This window comes from Calypte anna, chromosome 1, assembly GCF_003957555.1.
Source record: "Calypte anna isolate BGI_N300 chromosome 1, bCalAnn1_v1.p, whole genome shotgun sequence".
Lineage (NCBI taxonomy): Eukaryota > Metazoa > Chordata > Aves > Apodiformes > Trochilidae > Calypte > Calypte anna.
This window is the reverse complement of record NC_044244.1, coordinates 170,396,214-170,415,318: the sequence shown is the minus strand read 5'-3', so window position 1 is coordinate 170,415,318 and position 19,105 is coordinate 170,396,214. Positions and strand designations below refer to the sequence as shown.

Here is a 19,105-nt window from a genome sequence, read left to right as displayed (position 1 = left end):
GGGCTGAGTTTTGCAGCACTTAATAATAAATACACACATTTGTAGTGGTTGCTGGAGAAAACACAATATGCTGGGAATCAGAATAGCTGAGGTTGAAAGGGATCCACACAGGTCAGCTTGTCCAACCCCCCCTGCTCAAGCAGGGTCAAGTGGTTCATAGTGCACAGGTAATCTGCAAATTAAATAATCTAATCACATACTGTGAATTGAATTAACCATGCAGTTGGACTAGATGATCACTGTAGGTCCCTTCTAACTGAATTATTCTATTTACCATTTCATTCCAGTTGGACAAGTGATGTGCTTCTTTAAATGCCATGTTATGATTTTCCTAAGCAAGCAAACATATTCATGCATATGCAATCCATATTTTTTGTAGATAATAGTATTTACCTCATTCCCATGTCATTTTTGGCTGCTAGTCTAAAGGTGTACCCCATTGCTGGTGATAGTTTAGTAATCCTATACTGCTTCTGTTGGCCACAATAACACTGGCAAAACTCTCCATTTCCTTTTCCCTGAAAAGGAATTAAATTAATCACATCATTCACCCTATTATATATGTGTCCAGCAATAAAGCAACACACAAATGTGAAAAAAGCTCATTATTTAAAACATAAACATAACTCATATTGAAACATAACTCAAGAATTTCCCATATAGTGAGGCAGTAATATATATATTTAGTAGGTTGTAGCAGATATATAACTTTGTATATATATTGAATGATATATATTTTTCTTTTTTTTTCCTTTCCATATTCCAGCTTAACAGGATTGGAAGGAAAACCACATTAAGCTTCTGCAGCTCTGTAATCTAAGGACAGCTGTCCAGGTAGAAACTGAAAGATGCTTGTGAAGGTGTAGCAGGCCCACACTCTTTGTACAAAAGAAAAAGTATTACAGAAAAACAAACCTAGAGTGTCAGCTTTAGAAGAAAAAAGAAGAAAAAGGTGAAAAAGCCACTATTAAGAGTGGCAGAACCATGCAACTAAGAATTTCCTAATATTTTATATTCTCCAAGAAAAACGTGGGCAATATCTATGTTTTCATAATTGTTTTAGATATTACTTATTTCTCACATGCCTCTAGACAGAATTAGTAATTTTCATACAACTTGATGAGCAGAGTCACACACAAGTACTTTTTAAAAACCTACAAAATTAAGAATAGAACAGAACAGCATAGAATAACATAACCTGCTTACTTCATCCCACTCTAGAAGGTAACTGTGGATTTTAGAACCGTTATCACAAGGTGCCTGCAAGAGGGAAAGAAGAAAATTAGAGCTCCAACTTGTTACAAGATGACTGAAGGAAAAAGTTCATGTCTGGACCAAGTCAGTGAAGAGCAAATGATGCTCCCCTTACATGAGTGTTGCCAAGGTAGTCCTAGTTCAGTCTACATCCAATGAAGGCTTATATCATGTTTTCAGTTTTGTTTTGTGATTTAGACCTTGAAAAAGTATTCTGGCAGCAGTGTAAAATGCTCCAGAATTTTTCTGAGCAGCTAAATTGCAAGTCTGGTTAAATCTCAGTCTTTCCAGACCATTTCATTTGCTTTGCACAAACAAGCTAATTTTCAGAACTGAGAACTGAACTGGTTCCACACTGGTAGTAGAGGATTGCAGCTCAAACCAGTGTCTCTCGTGAGAGCTCAGTAATTGTATCTACAAAGGCTCCTTACTTCCCTGGCAATCTGTTTTTACTCAGGTCCACATTTAGCCCAGTACATGTACAACTACAAATGAACTACAACTGAAACCATCATGTTTGACAAAATCTTTCCATTTCAATGGACTGGCATTTTATTGACAAACCTGAAAATTCTCAAGAGTTAAAAATATTTATTTTAAAGGTTTTAAAACAATTCTTACCTTCCACTGCAGAGTAAGAGAATTTTTGGTCCGATTAGTTATCCTGGGTGGATTTGGAGTATCAGGTTCACAACTTATTGTGGTAAAACTCTCTGCTTCTGAAGGGTTCCCCTTTACACAGTTGCATTCTACTTGAACTCTAAAGTGAAGAAGAGCCAATGACATTTTTCTTCCAAATCTGTATATACAGTTTCCAAAGAAAATTGAAAAAATGCTATCTTATTATTAAAATATCACTGCTAGAAATAAATAGCTGGTTGAATCATCGTGGTTAACAGAAGTAATGCAAAACAAGAGTCCTTTAGTTTGGATGCACATCATTACCATCAATCAGCTTTAGTCTCACAATTACATTTGAAATATGTCTGTTACTTACTGTACTTTGAGAAATGATGGTAACATCTAGACATATTGATATTATGAATAATTCTGCTGGAAGTGCTTTTGTCAGATGAGCACTATAAAACTGTTCATACATTTTCAGAGTACCTTCTACTCTCCTTCAAGACCTTGCTGAGTCTGTTCACCCTGTCCTTTCCTTTAGGAAGGCTATGAATTAATTCTCCGTGTACTTCAGAAAAGTGAAATCTTGCTTCTGTCTCAAAGAGAAATGGTTTATTTTTCTAAAAGTTTTTTTTTTTTTTAAATCCAAAATGAGATAGATTATCTGGCTTCCCACTGTATGCTCCCCCACCACCCCCTCAGCTACATAGCTGTGCCTTATTTCCTCTGTTAGGTGCAACTGCACATTAATTTCTTCTGATTTATCTGTTCATTTGGGAAAAAAACCAACATAAAAACAAACAAACAAAATCCCCACTTTCCTCTGATCAGTGGTGTAAAACATGGGCTGCTGGTTTAGAAGGCAATCTAAACCAACCATAATTAAGCAAGAAAGAATCTGAACATAGCCTGATAAAAAAAGACATATAGGAAAAAAAAACTCAACTTAAAACATCATTGGGTAATGTACATAAACACTGCTAAAAATAGGAATAAAATCACAGGGAAACACTTGCATATGAAGGGCTCTGATTCAATCTATTATTCATCCTTCCCTTGAACCTGTGCTGCAGGCCATACAGTGGCCCAAATTAAATGAAGTGTGTGATGAAGAGCAGACCAACCCTCCTTTGCTTCTGGTTTGGCAACCTGGAATGTACACTGGAGAACTGCACTAGGAGATAACAGACCTCCTCACGCCAAGGACCAGGAATGTAGCTCTACCATTGGAGCAAATGTTAATCAAGAGACTTAGACAGAAGAAATTCTCCTCCACTCTACTGCTGATGTTCTAAAGCTCACATGAAAAGATGCACAACTTTTCTGACTTTGTTTCTTACTCAGTTCTTATTCACACTTCTGTTCCCAGTGCATTCTACCAGCTGCCTCCAAATTGGTTCCCTGGTCAGTACACAGGAGTCTCCTGGTTCTCCACAAAGTTAAGAGAGGAAAATCCCCCACATGCTGTGCATTCAGCCACTTCTGAAGTTCTTATCCCCACTAGCAATTATTGCTTGAAGAGTCTGTAATGTTAAAGTAGTTTTCATTTCTGCCTTCACAGTGTTATGTATTTATAAATGACATTATTCATACTGGGTTTTTTTAAACCAAGAAATAAGACAGCCCTCCAATATGTAAAAAAATAAGGCAAGAATCCCTAGCTATGCATTTCCAACCCTATGCTCTTTCTTCAGTAGAACATGGTGAAGCAGAAAATTCTGCTAGAAGAGCAGAATTACATTCAGCTAAGGGCTTATTTAGTAACATGTAAAGACTCAAATTCACTGGTCTGCTGGAGCCAAATGAAAGCAGCATGACATGAAGAAGGTGAGCAGTGAACATGTCCCTGTGCAAGTACCTCCCTCTGTTCCTTCTGGGAAACATGAGAAAGCAAACATCAGTAACAGAATGTCACTGTTCTGGCATGACCTGAGAAGTAAAGACCATGGATGCTGGATGAGGGTGAAACTGTCTTCTGTTTTCCAAAATGGCCTGAGTGGTCAGCTAAGCCAAAAATGTTTATCTGTGACTCAAAGAAGGGTGAGATGAGGTAAAGAATCGCTGAAGACATGCAAATACACAGATAAAATGAAACTTTTAAAACATTTCCACTGAATTTAATGACTAGAGAAGAAGATACTCACTTTGCATGGTAATCAGTTGCTGGCCTGAGATCATTTACAGTAACTTTATTTTCTTCTCCACTGGAAAGAGATATGATTTGGTTTAAGAGCCTGTTTCAGAATCCCATACATTTATGAAAAGGCACATATCATCTAATATCCACTTAACACTCCTAGGAAAGGTACTTGCTAATGTTTTGCTTCTGTGTTCCTGTTGCTAAAGGGGATTCCTGCATTTTATTTCTGCTGTTTTGCCGTGGTGGCTTTGGGTTTGTGATTGCGTTTTGTTTGGATTTAATTATTGTTTTTAGAATAATTCTTCTCATTTGCTCAGTAAGATCAGCTGCACGTGTGTTCATTTTATTACACAAAAAGCATTGGAGTACTTGAAAAAACTACCATCTAAAACTGCAAACAACTGTATATATCTACTTGTTAAAGCCCAGTAAAGAGAAAGATATCTCAGTGGCATCTATGAGGCTGCTTTTACTGACATCAGGTAGTAAAGCTCATTACATTCCTCTAGCTTCCAGGACAGGGATATCCAACTTGTGATGCATGTACTACTCACAGGAAATCCATTAAGGGTGACTAAAATAAACTAGCTAAATGCAAAGATTTATAATTTTTAGGAAGCTCTACACCCTCAATGGTAAGTTTTACTGTTTTATTTCTCCCAAGTCGCAAAAAACTGATTGATAGCCATTGTGTTAGGAATTAAACAATGTGAAAATTGTGTTTGTTTGGTTGCTGCTGGAGAGGTGTTATGTGTGAATCTACTTATTTTATTTCATATTGCAAGATTTTCTCTTACCAAGTTAATTTTCAGGGAAGGGAGGGATAACCCTACTGGGAGCAGAAGCATGAACTGAAGTAAGTAACTACAGTACAATTTGTATTTCTCACTGCTTGAGAATCCAGTTTTCAGTGCAGCTAATTGAAATACAGATAAGTGATATTAAAACATGCTTCCACCATCTTTAAATTCTAATCGACAGCAGAGTCCTCAATTAGAAAACAAACCCAATTGTACTGAAAAGATGTAGCTCATTTCAAAAGAGAAGCTGCAAAAAACTGCTAATTATTTAAATCTCCAGACTAGGGGTGGATTTTTAATGAGGTTATAAGCCACATTATACAACACAACAGCAATAATTAAAACTAATGAACACCTACACATATACAGTTTTGTACTTTCCATCTTTTCCAGTACTTGAAATCATCACTTCATAAGTATAAACCTCTGGTAGATCATTCTTGTCAGTGTCTTCTCTGGTATCACTGGATGGAGGTGACCACATAAGCAGTGCTGTTCTTGCCTGAATGTCTGATACCTGTAGAAACACAACTTTTGAAACCTCTGCCATTTAAATGTGATTGCATATAAATGCTACTTTGCCACAAAGAACCAAATAAAAGAGCTGAAAACAAAATGTCATTAGCACATCACAGTATTTATACCCATACAATAGCTACTAAGTTTTTATATGTGAAATCAAGCTGGAAAGCTTAAGAAATGTCAAGAGAAAACAGCAAACCAGGGGCACGGGGCTGCCTGCAAACTTTCTAAGTAAGGAATGCCACCTAGTGGGCTACATAAGAATGAACAGCATTATCTGTGAGGCTGAAGAAACCTTAAGCATGTATTGCAAAATCAGTCATTTGGTTAAATGACAATCTTGCTGGACTTTCTTCTGTGGCACTATGATTTTTTTTTAATGCCTTCTTGCCAACTTGGTTTTCCTACGAGATATATATAAGACCAGGAATTTCTCAGGAATGACCAGCACTAATGCAACAGTAACATACAGAAACTTTGCTTTAGGTATTTCGTTATGACCGTGACAAGTAGGCTCTCCCATTATATTAGACCCTATTTGGTTAACTACCCCAGTAATATGATTTTTAATCAGGATATTAATAGGGATACAACTATCTGAGGCTCTAATTTAGCACTCTGTTAATTAACAGAAAGAACAGTAGAACATATCTCACAATGTACTTTGAGCTCAGGTGCTTGTGGTGAAGGCATGCTCACAAGGTCCATGTACATACACATATGTATCCCTCTCTCTCTAGGGTCAACATCCTAAGAAATTCCCATGGTGGTGCTTGCCTTTGTACAAAGAGTGGGATAACAACAGTTGGTGTGACAGAAATATGAGCATAGTGTGCATCAACGTGTGTGTCACAACTCAAAATTTGTAAGAGAAATTCCACTGTAATCTTGACCTGGTCCCAAACTACACTAACTACAGCCACCTCTGTACAATTCTATCACTTCTGAAAGTCTTTAGAGCTGCCGGGAGCATCTGGGGTGGTAAAAGCTCCCTCTCAGGCAATTTTAATCCTTTCTTTTGTTGCTGAAGTGGCTGGAGATACTGAAGGAAAGAAGTGTAAGTTCCTGGTGGACCTACTATGCTCCAGAAGTTGTAAATTTCCTGTATGATGATCTATTCCTGTTTAGCTACCTTGACATTTGACATGTTTTTCCTAATGTCCAGGCAATATCTCTCTTAATACCGGCTAAACTTACTAGTTCTAGCCACCATGGATTTGAACATTAGGTTCTTCCTTCCTTTATGCAGTTGTTACGTACCTGAAGACTTTTAGCATTTGTCTTACCTCATATATCCAAATCTCTCATCACTGTCACTGTTCTCCTGATGTTTTATTACCTTTAGTGCTTTGCCCAGAACTGAACATAACACACCCCCTGAAACTTTACTAATGCCAAACTTCCTTATACACTTGATGAATGGCCCTTCTCTTCATACCCTGCCTATTGTCTTTTACACCAGGGAAGTAATTCAGTTGGTATGAGTGAAAGGTGGCATTACATTTTATTGGAACATTAAAAGATTAAAGGTTTCAGCTGTTCAGTACAGAGAGAGCAGAAGAGTGGGAGGGAGATCAAAGACAACATCACAGATCATAAGAGTAAGAGACAACTCAGAGGGTATTGACCAGGAAAATTAAACCCAGAGTATTAGTGGAAATCGTTATTTACACACAAGTGTAAACAGAGAACAGGGCAAAATGTTCCCTGGGTCTCTGACAGATGAAAAATTGTTATCCCAAGCTACCCCCTCAGGAAAATGTTTGTTGGTCAACTCATGTAAACCTCCCCACAGACCTCTAAAATAATAGATGACAAATGTTAGCAGGGTAACTGTAACACAATCAAGCAGTATTATGTACCAAGCTACAAAATGTTGACTGTCTGGGTTGCTCTGGTTGTTTTACTTTGTGTAAATGGAGTATATGACTAAAAGATATTCTGAAGAGCTGAAGCTTTGCTGTGGCCAGTTTGACAAAGTTTAAAAGCAAGAGTCAGTAAAACTGAACATGATCAGATATGCAAAGTGAACAGTATTCACAGAAGCTGGAAATTAAGGACATCCTTAGAGTGCATAAAAAGCTGTAATGTATAAAAACTTCGTAAATTCTCTATGTAAATACACGTGCACTCATATGCATATGGTGAGAAGGAAAAAATGCATTAGCAAATAAGCTACATAAAAAGCTGTAATGTATAAAAACTTTGTAAATTCTCTATGTAAATACACCTGCACTCATATGCATATGGTCAGAAGGAAAAAATGCATTAGCAAATAAGCTACAATTGACCAGAACTAACATGAAAGTTGGAAGAGTCAATGAAACAAAAGCAGACACCAGGATTAAAGTCAAAAAGATATTTAAAAAAATTAATCTATCAGGAAATCTCTAAGTCAGGCACTGCTGTATTATTGGTGGATGTAGACGTTCAAACTGTAAAATGTAACGGAGGAACAAAAGAAGCAATTAGCAGCAATTTCCCTCCTGCATTTGTAATGAGGCAGAAATCCATGTCTACCTTATGTAGCCCTGTGGACTGGGATATTTACAACCTGCAGCAAAGTCACTGGGCCCAGTAGATGGTGCCCAGTGAAAACGAGAGGTCTGCAATAAACCAGCAGCAGATGCTGTGTTGAACTACAGCATCAGTAATGCACACTCACACTAAACCAAGGAACAGCAGGAAGCCAAGTGTAACTCAGACCTGCTTTAGTCATGGAACAAGCATTAAGAGGCAGGTACCCAAGAGACCCTGAGATGCTCAAGGGCAGAAGGAACAGAATAAGAGATGCACCACATAATTCTTTGGCAGAGATAAATATTGAAAATAATTTCCAACCCTATTCCTCACACACAAATCCCTCATTAGTCCCCCTAAATAAGGCTCATGTGTGAGGGGTCACTAATCAGACAAAAAGAAAAAATGCAGCAGTAGTGGGACTGACTAACATCAAGTTTTTTCTTCTGGACCTACGTTCTATATGATATTACTTCCTAAGTTCTGAAGCTTTTCAGTAAGTTCACATACTTATTGTATGGAGTAGGAGTATTTTCAACTACTCTCAGTAGCTAAAAACAATAAAATACCACAGCTGCAAGCAGCAACAAGAGAGAATCAGAGAATGTAATTTATATCCTTTTCAACTCATTTATAAAACATTTGGTACTGCTTTTCAGAATCAGCTACCAGTTCGGAATGATTCTTAGGGGCAAATCTAGGTCTAGCTATATTCTTCCTAAAAAGAGTATTAATAAGAAACAAAATCAAAATATAAAAAGGTTAAGAATTGCTAAAATTAAAATCTCCTGTAAAAGACTTTTCTCTATTGTATATATCCACTATGGCAGTCCTAGATTACATCGCCATATACTATTTCACCACAAAACTACAGCTTCATATAATGCAAGTGTGAGAGTCTGACCTCACTGATTTGCAGTTGTCTCAAAAGAGCAGCAACTCTAAAGTGAGTAGCCCTGGCTAGGGTGGAGGACCTGGCTGGCCAGAACTGAGCAGGGGGTGACACCTTGGGAAGAGATAAGAACTACTGGGTGGAGACTACTCCCCTCCTCTGAGGGCCAGCCTGCAATGCTGGGACGTCCCTCCAGGCACGATTACCCTGCCCAGGATGGAGGAAGCCACCTTGATTCTCCTGATGCTGATGTACCTGGCTGAGGGGGCTGGAATGGAGCGGGGAGTGGTGCCTGGAAGGAGATAAGAACTGATACCTTCTGGGGAAGCTCCCCCCCCTCCAGGCAGCCTGTCTGCAATGGCTCTGATGCTGATGGACCTGGCTTCTGTGGCAGCTGACTGACAGCTGCCCCTTTGGAACAAAAGGAACTCAGGGGTATATATGGCTGTCCATGCTGTGGCTGTTTTGGTGTCTCTTCACCCACCACCATCTCACATTGGACCCTGTCCAGAATCAGCGCAACATCCTGCAAGAACTCATGGGGCAGCTGCACCCCTGGTGGTCACTCTCTCTCTCATTCTTTCTTCCCACTTTTCTCTCTCTCTTATATCTTCTTTTCCTCTCTCCCTCTTTTGCCTGGCTCTATCATTTTGCCTGTGTCAATTGTCAAATAAAATCTGCTTGCACCCAACCCTTCTACGGCTGGACTTTGTTTCGTGGATCCAAAACAAAAATAAATTTTAATGTTACCTTGGACTGTAACAGCAAGGATATGACAGTAACTACTAACTGCTTTACTAAGAAGCAATTATTCAATGTTGTTCTTTTCTATAATGTTCAATAATATCCCAATACTTGACTTTTTCAACACTAGACAGAACTCTGTTCTGAAAAAGAATGACTGAAGTTTCAGAAATTCCTGTCAGTTCTCAAGCACAAAACACCAGTATATTAAAAAAAACCCCACAAACTGAGCTATAAAGAGGAAAAAAGGTATTTTTGAAGACCAAAGGTTGAGATCAGAAGAAACCACTCTTCTTAGGTGCCCTGAGACACTCAGGAGGGGCTTCTTCTGAAAACCTGGCATTACTTATTACTTTGTATGCTTATTTAAGCAGGTACCACTGATTTCAGTTGCAGCTTTGACCACTGTGTGCTTCTGCAAAGCCAAGCACAATACTGAGTCAGGTCCCAGCACTGAGTAAGAGGTGGGCACGTCTTCAATAGCAGTGCAGCTCACATAAGTGAATCTCCTCATTAACAATACTACATGTGCTGAAAATAATAGAATAGTTTTAGCATGTGCAAACTGGAATGCATTCACAGTGACACAAGGTACTTAACTGGGGAGTGAGGTGCATCCTGTTTCAAGTTCTGAAAGCCTGTGAACATACTTAGGGCATGCATGAAACAAAAAAACATAGTGCTATCCCAAGTGATTTACATGCTATATAAGCAATTATCACATTCTGAGTTCCTACTGCCCTTTTTTATTAAATACTCAGTCTTGGGCTCCACTCTTCATTTTGTGTTTCCCTTTTCAGGTCCTACTTGGCTAACGGATACAATACTTACTGTGGATTATGCTCAGATACTGAGGACTCAGCATGGGTCAACCTGCAGAAACATTCCAACTTACACTTGGGTATAGGAAGTTGAAGGTTTGGTCACAGCACCACACTACCAACTTGTCTGACACTGCCATGTGTGAATGAAAGCACACTGAGGAGCCCATCAGCTGATTAAGCTGTGTATGCCCTGGACCTGGACCTGAAGACATGGGAGAGCCCAGGAAAGGTGACAGCCTCAGGCACTACTCTGGGCTTTCTGGAGCAGAATGTGGTGTGATGGGCACAGCACCTGTAGGATCATCCAATCATATGAGCAACACATCAAGTATCTAGTATTGCTTGTGCCAGCACTGAAGTTCAGCCAGGGAGAACTCATTAGGAAAAGTACCAGGGCACAACTGTCACAGTGAGCAAAACAATCAAAAACCTGCAAGAGTATTTCTGATGAGAACTACAGGGAAAAGGTGTGAAAAACACAATCTCCTCACTCACTTGTGGTATGGTGAGAAAAATATTTCCTTGGAGAAACTGTATGAGGGTTGCTTCTGATCCTGCAGGGTCTAAATAAGCAAAACAGTCTCCCTCTCTCCTACCATGTCACACTTTCCCAAGATGCCCACAAGCTAGACTTCTATCCACCCACAGCCCTGACAGTCCCATTCCCTTTGCAAAGCATTTGCACCTCAAGTGCTGCAAATCTGGCTTTTTGTCACATGTACACTGTCTAGTCTGTAGCAGACTACTTACTGCCTTTGCCTGTGATGTTTCTGAGGTCTGCAAAGAGATTTATTCATAGACAGCTACATGCAATGATGTTCAAGTGAAGACATGGTGGGGAGGGGAAGTGGTGTGCTTGCCTACAAGGCATGGAGGGTTGAGCATTGAGGGTGAAAGGAAATGAAAGAAAACAAGAGAGTTCTGTCACTCCACCACTTTTTCGTATGTCATTAGCAACATAGCAGAAGAGACCACCTGTTGACCACACTTCTGAACAGTCTTACTCTAACTACCCCATGAATCTCACAGTTGTCATTCCCCTCAGCTCTGCAGCCCCTGATGACACCCTAGACTCAGATGCTATCTTGTATGCCCTGACCATTGGCAGAGGACTCTGCACAGATCCTCTAGAGAACTGGTCCCTGTACTTCTAGTCTGTGTAGAAGGGATCATCCACATTATTATGAAGTTAAGAAGGGTATAGCAGGCACTCATGATTTGAGGGCTGCTGAGAACACTGCTGCCCAGCACACTCCAGTACAACACAATCTTGCACTAAGCTAACCTCACAGCAGAATTTATTTCTGTGTCCATTCTTATGCAGCGTGTGGCTAAACTGGGCACACACTCCCTTGTTGGGATGGATTCAAAAGTGGTCAAAACCACCAGTAGCTTTGCTACACAGCCCTGATCTGTTCCCACAGCAGGTATGTTTTGTACAGTGACTAGCAGGGACCATACAGAAAGATCAGTATGCTGCTCTGCTAAAAAAAACCCAAAAAGCAACTGTAATCTTAGCACAATGGACTACCATTAGTATGAAATCTTTCCTTTGTCACTTTGAGAAAGGAACAGAATTACACTAAGAGTATTTTGATGCATATTTTCTTAGAACGTATGCATGCATACAGGTATTATTTCTAATATATATTTTAAATTATTTTTTTAAAATAGCAAATTACTCCCTTCAAGTCTTTCTGGTATCATCCTACAGCAAACCTGAATCCTTAAGATTCACTACGCAAGTCTCTACTGCTTGATCAACACCGTGATAGCAATAGATGTTTGCAACAACCTGTGGAGATGCACAGTTGGGCACTGAAACAACAGGTAGCAAAAGAAAACCTCAGTCAAAAGAGTCTGCAGGTACCTCCTGTTAGAAAAAAGATGAGATGTGGAAATGCTGGATTACCTTCCAGGTCCTGGATAAAAATCAGTGTTATCAGATGTAGACTTACATTAATTTCTCACAGCTTCTGACACTTTTCCTTCAGCTTCTCACCTAAAGTATAGTCCTAATCAACAGTTCTTCATTCCAGTCTGTACACCTTGTTTACTCCACCCTAGACTTCATCCCTTTAGTCTCTCAGTAACATTCCAGTACCCTTGTCTCACTAATACTCATCTTTCTCAGACAGTTTCAGTCCCTTGCTACTACTGCCTGATATCCCCACCACTCTTAGTAACAAGACATTCAGATTCCCATCACCCTTTCATTATCACTCTGCTTGTAAAAATAACAAACAGAAAAGCTACTTGCTCTTCATCTTGTTCTTCCAGCAGTTCACACCTACTCTATTCTCTTTGTTCCTGGTCTCTTTCTCAACTTAGACTGCCTGTTTTAGGATCCCTCAAGTCTTAGTTGTCATCTAGACCTGTTCTCCTTGTCAGACCTGTTTCTTCTTCTCTCACTTCCTTTCTCCCTAACAACCTCATCTCCTTTAGTGCTCTTTTCAGTTCCAGTTTCTTCTCCAAATTTGTATTGCCCCTCCACTAGCTCCAATCATCAAGGTCATCCTGTTAAGTGCTACTGAACTTGACTATCTCTGTCCACTATACAGTGGTGTTAGCTACACCACTGTAACAGAAAGGATCAGTGAACTCCAGTTCTTCATCTTAGCTCTCTCAACCCCTTCTTAAAGGATTTGACTCAGCTTCCATCTCTATGCTGCTTAGTGACCCAAAACACAGAGGCGCACTGAAGACAATTAACTCATTCTGATGCTTGGACACAGCAGGACACCAAGCACTTGTAATTACAATCCCTGCTCAGTTCTTGGAGCACCACAGAAACACAAAGTAGGTGCAGCTGGAAGGGACCATTGGAGGTCATCTGGTCCAACCCCTTGCTCAAGTAGGGTCACCTAAAGCCAGCTGCCCAGAATAATACCTTGACAGCTTTTCAGTATCTCCAAAGAATGAGTCTCTACAAAATCTCTGGGCAACCTGTGCCACTGCTCAATAATCCTCACAGTTAAAAAGCATTTCTGGATGTTCAAAGGGAACCTCCTTCGTTTCAGCTTGTAGCCACTTCCTCTGGGCACAATGAAAAGAGCCTGGCTCCACCCTCTTACTCACAGTCTTGGTATCTACATACATGGGTAAGATCCCTCGAGTCTTCTCTTCACCAGGTTAAGTAGTCCCAGCTCTCTCAGACTCTCCTCGCCAGGCTGTAAAGCAAGATATGAAAGAACCACCAAGACTGGGGCCCTAGAACTGGGGCCAAACTGTCTGGCGGGTGAAGGACAGAAGGTATGTAGTGTTGGAAGTCTGATGATGATTCCATCTGACCCTTTTTTCTTCTTCATCTTTTATCCATATGTCATTCATTCCATAAAAGTTTTCTCTCCTTTATTAGTTATGTCAAGTCTGTATGTAAGAGTGTTTGCATATGTGTGGTGTAATCTGAGGACTTGACAAGGATGAAATGACATCAGAGCATCTACCTGGACCTGTGCAAAGCATTCGATGCCGTCCCACGTGACATTCTACTCTCTAAAATGGAACAATATGGATTTGATGGATGGACCACTTGCTGGATAACGAACTGGCTGGACAGTCACACCCAAAGAGCTGTGATCAATGGCTCCTTTTCTAAACTGAGATGTGTAATGAGTGGTGTTCCTCAAGGGTCAGTACTCAGGCCAGTGCTGTTTAACATCTTTGTCAGATACACAGACAGTGGAATTGAATGCACCCTCAGCAAGTTTGCTGACAACACCAAACTGTGTGGTGAAGTCAACATTGTAGAGGGAAGGGATGGCATCCAGAGGGACCTTGACAGGCTTGAGAAGTGGGCTCGTGCAAACTGTATGAAGTTCAACAAAGCTAAGTGCAAGGTTCTGCACCTGGGTCGAGGCAATTCCATACAGGTTGGGAGGAGAAAGGATTTTGGACAGCCCTGAGGAGGACTTCAGAGTGGACCAGAAGCTTAACATGAAACAACATGTGCTTGCAGCCCAGAAAGCCAACTGTGTCCTGGGCTGAATCAAAGGCACTACAGACAGTCAAGGGACCTTATAGGAACATTCCAGTATCTGAAGGGGACTTAGAAGACATCTAGGGTAGGGGTTTTTACATGGGTGTGTAGTGACAGGAGGAGGGACACTGGTTTCAAACTTGAAGAGGGGAGATTCTGGTTAGACCTTGGGAGGAAATTCTTTAGTTTGAGGGTGGTGAGACACTGGCACAGGTTGCCCAAGGAAGCTGTGGCTGCCCCCTCCCTGGAAATGTTCAAGGCTGGTTGGATGGGGCTTTGAGCAACCTGGTCTGGTGGGAGATGTCTCTGACCATGCTGGGGGTTTGGAATTAGATGATCTTCAAGATCCCTTCCAACCCTACTCATTCTATGATTCAATGAAAAGCAAGACTCCTGATTATGAAGGAACTAGCTGACTGGACAAACCCATGGCAAGTTCCTGGAGTTTCAGTTGCACACACTTTTGTAGTTTACAACAGGCAACATACACTATTTTTACTCTAGCAAGCTGGTAGACTGAGGGTTGTGGTGGAGATTTTTGGAAAATCTTCACAGAATGGTTAGGTTCAGGGAGGGTCCAGATGACAAAAATAAAAAACACAAGCCTGTTTAAAAATGCAAGACACTGCTTAATTTGGCAACAGTGTTGTAAAGAGTCTCTACACAAAGGCTTTGAATTAGTTCTACAAAATGAAAAGGAACTTCAGGCAGTTAAGTCATAAGTCCCCTGCTGACTGTCACCTTCCTCAGTGGATTTTATGTCTCTCCTCCCTGGAGATGTCAGAGATTCTTAAAGAAAAATCTGCAATACCTTTTCTTTACTTTTCAAACAAGATGTTCCAAAAAATAATTTTACGTAAAGTTTCTGAAATCTCATGAAGTATCTCTCATGCCTAGAGGATACCTGCTGTGTAAAATTGTTTCAGTTAGAAATAAGCAGTGTTACAGGAAATTGAGAGCAGATTATACAGCAAGAGATGATCACCATCTTTTGTTAAGCACCACCATTATGTTACTGGCAACATTACAGACTCTTTCTATATGTATTTTTAATAATTCTGTGAATATTAAGATTTCACAGTGGCCACAAAAAACTCTCCATAACAAGTGACAAAACAATTTTAGCTTCCTAAATGTTAATACAATGAAAAAATTTGTCACATACATTTCAGTGACTGAAGTTAAGCAATTATTTTTCAGAGTGGGAAGTTAAAGACCCTTTAACCTTGGAGACAAAAATGGAGGTGTAGCTGCATAAACTAACAAGATACATTTTGATTTTATGGAAAGCTTTATTTTACTTACCGCTGGCTTGGCTACATTAGAAAGAAGTGCTTCAAGTGCTTTTGTTTCTTCATCCTTTTCTTAAAAAATAAAATCAAAGCAAATAAAAAGTATCCGTGAATATTGTTCAGTGACTTTACAGTGAAATAGCTCTTCAAATTCAATAATTTGAACAATCAATTACCAATAATCAATAACTGTGGAAAGTATTTATAAAAAAGAACACCATGCTAAAAATTAATTCATCTAGAGCAAAAGAAAAAACAAAACAAAACCAAACAAAAAAAGCTCCGAAGTAAATTTTTTCATATATAAACATACTTCTAAATTTGTTCTTTAATAGAATACATAAAGCCTGGTTATCTTTTATAAATGTGTAACTTTAAACAAACTAGTGTTCTGGAGAACTTAAGCTCTTGGCTGAGATCCCTCCTATAGATTTCTCTTTGGATTTAGACACAGTAAATGTAAGAGCACTTTAAGTAAGTTATTGCCCATCATGTGGCAGACTACTTCTAACATTGTTGGCCTCCTTCAATTGTGAGGGCAAGCTTTAGCTTAACCTTCAGTTACACCTTCAGGAAAGAATTTGAGTTGTTTTGTTTCAGCTGAAGGTATAGCTGAGTTTTATAGAGGGCTCAGTAAGTTTATAGAAAGTGGTTTATGTGCTTTCTCTCATATGGTAATTAAATTTTACAACCTCAGTAGTGTAACTGAACAGGCTACCCTGTTTTGAAGGTGTGGCCAGGTATTTTTAACTCACTTAACCTGCCTTACACTAAACAAAAGAAAACCAAAGTCTATTAAAATGGAAATATATAGATTGAATGGATGGACCACTTTGTATATAAGGAGTTGGCTGGACCACTGCACTCAAAGAGTAGTGGTCAACAGCTTGATGTCCAAACAGAGACCAATAACCATAGTCACAAGTTTAACATCTTTCTTGGAGACATGGACTGTGGAATTGAGTGCATCCTCAGCAAGTTTGCTCACAACATCAAGCTACATGGTCTGGTCGACACATGGGAGGTAAGGGAGGTCATCCACAGGGACCCTGACAGACTTGAGTGGTGGGCCCATGAATTTCAGCAAGTTCAATAAGGTCAAATGCAAGGTCCTGCAGCTGGGTCAGGGCAATTCCAAGAGCAATCACAGGTTTGGTGGAGAGCAGACTGAAAACAGCCCTGAGGAGAAGGACTTGAAGGTGTTGGTTGAGCTTCTCATCAACATGAGCCAGCAATGTGTGCTTGCAGCCCAGAAAGCCAACCATGTCCTGGGCTGCATCAAAAGATGTGGTCGGCAGGGTGAGGGAGGTGATTCTCACCCTCTGCTCTGCTCTTGTGAGACCACACCTGGAGTACTGTGTCCAGTTCTGGAGCACCTGACACAGGAAGGACATGGAGCTAATGGAGAGAGTACAAAGAAGTGCCATGAAGATGATTAGAGGGCTGAAGCATGCTTCCTATGAGGACAGGCTGAGAGGGGTGGGGCTGTTCAGCCTGGAGAAGAGGAGGCTCTGGGGAGAACTTAGAGCAGCCTTTCAGTACCTGACGAGGCCTAGAGGAAAGCTGGGGAGGGACCTTGTACAAGGGCGTGTAGTTACAGGACAAGGGGGAATCATTTCAAACTGAAATAGGGTAGATTTAGATTAGGAAGAAATTCCTTAGTGTGAAGGTGGTGAGACACTGGAAGAGATTGTTCAGAGAATCTGTGAATGCTCCAGCCCTGCAGTTGTTCAGGGTCAAGGTGGATGGGTCTTTAAGCAACCTGGTCTGGTGGAAGGTGTCCCTGCCCATGCAGGGGGGTTGGAATTAGATGATCTTTAAGGTCCCTTCCAACCCAACCCATTCTGTGATTCTACAATTCTGTGAAAAATTTTAGAAAAACATCAAATCTTTTTATAACTTTATATTTATAAGTTTATGACTAATTAAATGCATTTCTGATTTCTGTTATCACAAGTCTGATACACACTAAAGGTATATAATTCTGCAAAGTGTCTCCTGAGATAACTAAATAATTTTGACTTTTCCATTCTTATATAAAATACTTCTAAGGAACCATTAACATCATTTTCATAATTTATGTAAGCAACAGTATGTATTACCAGCTGTGTCTTGGTAAAGCTCACAGAAATACCAATTAGCAGAAATTAAACAGAAGCCAAGACTAATGCTACTCTAGAACTATAGTGACAAGATTTCATTCAAGTTCTGAGCAACAGCTCCCAACTTCTGAAGTGAGGTTGTATCTCAAAGGTGTCCTTTGAGCTAAGCTTTCACACTGTACCATCTACAAATGTTTATTAACAGCTCTTCCAGGCTGAGATTTCTTGGTCTTGGCTAAACACACTTGCTTTGCATTCCTCTTGGTTTATGTTTATATATGCACTGGCACAACATCATCATCATATAATCTTCAATGAGTTGAGAAAATCATGCTTTGCTTCCCTCAGCATCACTAGTTACCACTCCCTGTTCTGAGAAATTTGTATTTGGCTGATGAGAAGTGTTCAACATCGCTTTCTGACTCTGAAGTGCTATAGCAGTGACCTGAAAGTTGCATGGTGACACACAAGACTTGACAACAACTGTGTGACTAAGACTGAGCAAACAGTCAATTTAGAGATCACAAGCTTTCCAGTGAAATAAAGATATTAATAAAAAACATAGTACCTAGTGTGAGGAGCAGTCTTTTTCTAAAAACACCTTTCTATAATGAGCTGGTAGAGAAAGGCATTATGTGAGTTTTATATTAAAAAAAGTATCTCTTTTACAAAATACTCCTCTTTAACAAGCTGAGTGTAGGCTTCCTGAATCAGACAAATGGCTCTTTCCATGTTTTCTGCAGTATCAAGCAGTCCATAAATATTCAATGGTTCCTTAAAATGTAAGCACCAATAACTCTGGACAAAGCACAGACTTTTCTAGGAACAGTATTAGGAAGTATGACTAATAACATTTGCCCAAATCTATATGGAGGCTTTCATGGCAGTATTTTTGTTCTTTTAGGCCCATTGTTCTGATGTGAGGAGCAGGTCGACTGCCCTTAACTCCATTCTGTATAAGTCAGGGCAGTTACGGGCTACTACTCAACTTCAAACTGTCAAAGTGCTATGCACAGCCAATACTGGACTTTCATAATATATAAATTTTGTTTCTTTCTTAACACTTACCTTCTATTTCTGTGTCTGTCTGAGAGTTGTTTTTTCCTTTACCCGAAGACTTGCTTTTGCTGGAACCTGTGCTTATACCAGCTGAATCCTGTCCTTTTGTAAGTCCATTATGTTCACTTGTAGGAGAAGGACATTTCTGAGGAGATGGTGGAGGACTGTTTAATTTATCCTTCTGAGTCCCATGTCGATCTTTTAATTTTTTTTGTAACCTTTCGTATGTTTTACTAGACCTTTCGTCTCTAAAGTTGGACCTTCCATGAGCAGGCAGAGTATCTGAGTGAAAGTAAAAAAGAATAACATGAAAAATAATCACCAAGGGCAGAATGTAATTAAAAATCTATTTT

General features: G+C 39.8%; 1 protein-coding gene across 10 annotated transcripts in view; it reads right to left on the bottom strand.

Moving 5' to 3' along the window:
• The window catches only part of FNDC3A (fibronectin type III domain containing 3A), a 122,670-nt gene that overhangs the window by 25,440 nt on the left and 78,125 nt on the right, over positions 1–19,105 (bottom strand). For all 10 annotated transcript variants that reach the window (XM_030469016.1, XM_030468993.1, XM_030469003.1 and 7 more), the window contains 7 exons: positions 18,762–19,034; positions 15,605–15,663; positions 5,178–5,335; positions 4,023–4,082; positions 1,876–2,014; positions 1,207–1,260; positions 394–518 (listed from right to left, as the gene is read on the bottom strand). In XM_030469016.1, coding sequence (XP_030324876.1) covers positions 394–518; positions 1,207–1,260; positions 1,876–2,014; positions 4,023–4,082; positions 5,178–5,335; positions 15,605–15,663; positions 18,762–19,034 — 868 coding nt within the window. The remainder of the gene's footprint in view (positions 1–393; positions 519–1,206; positions 1,261–1,875; positions 2,015–4,022; positions 4,083–5,177; positions 5,336–15,604; positions 15,664–18,761; positions 19,035–19,105) is intronic.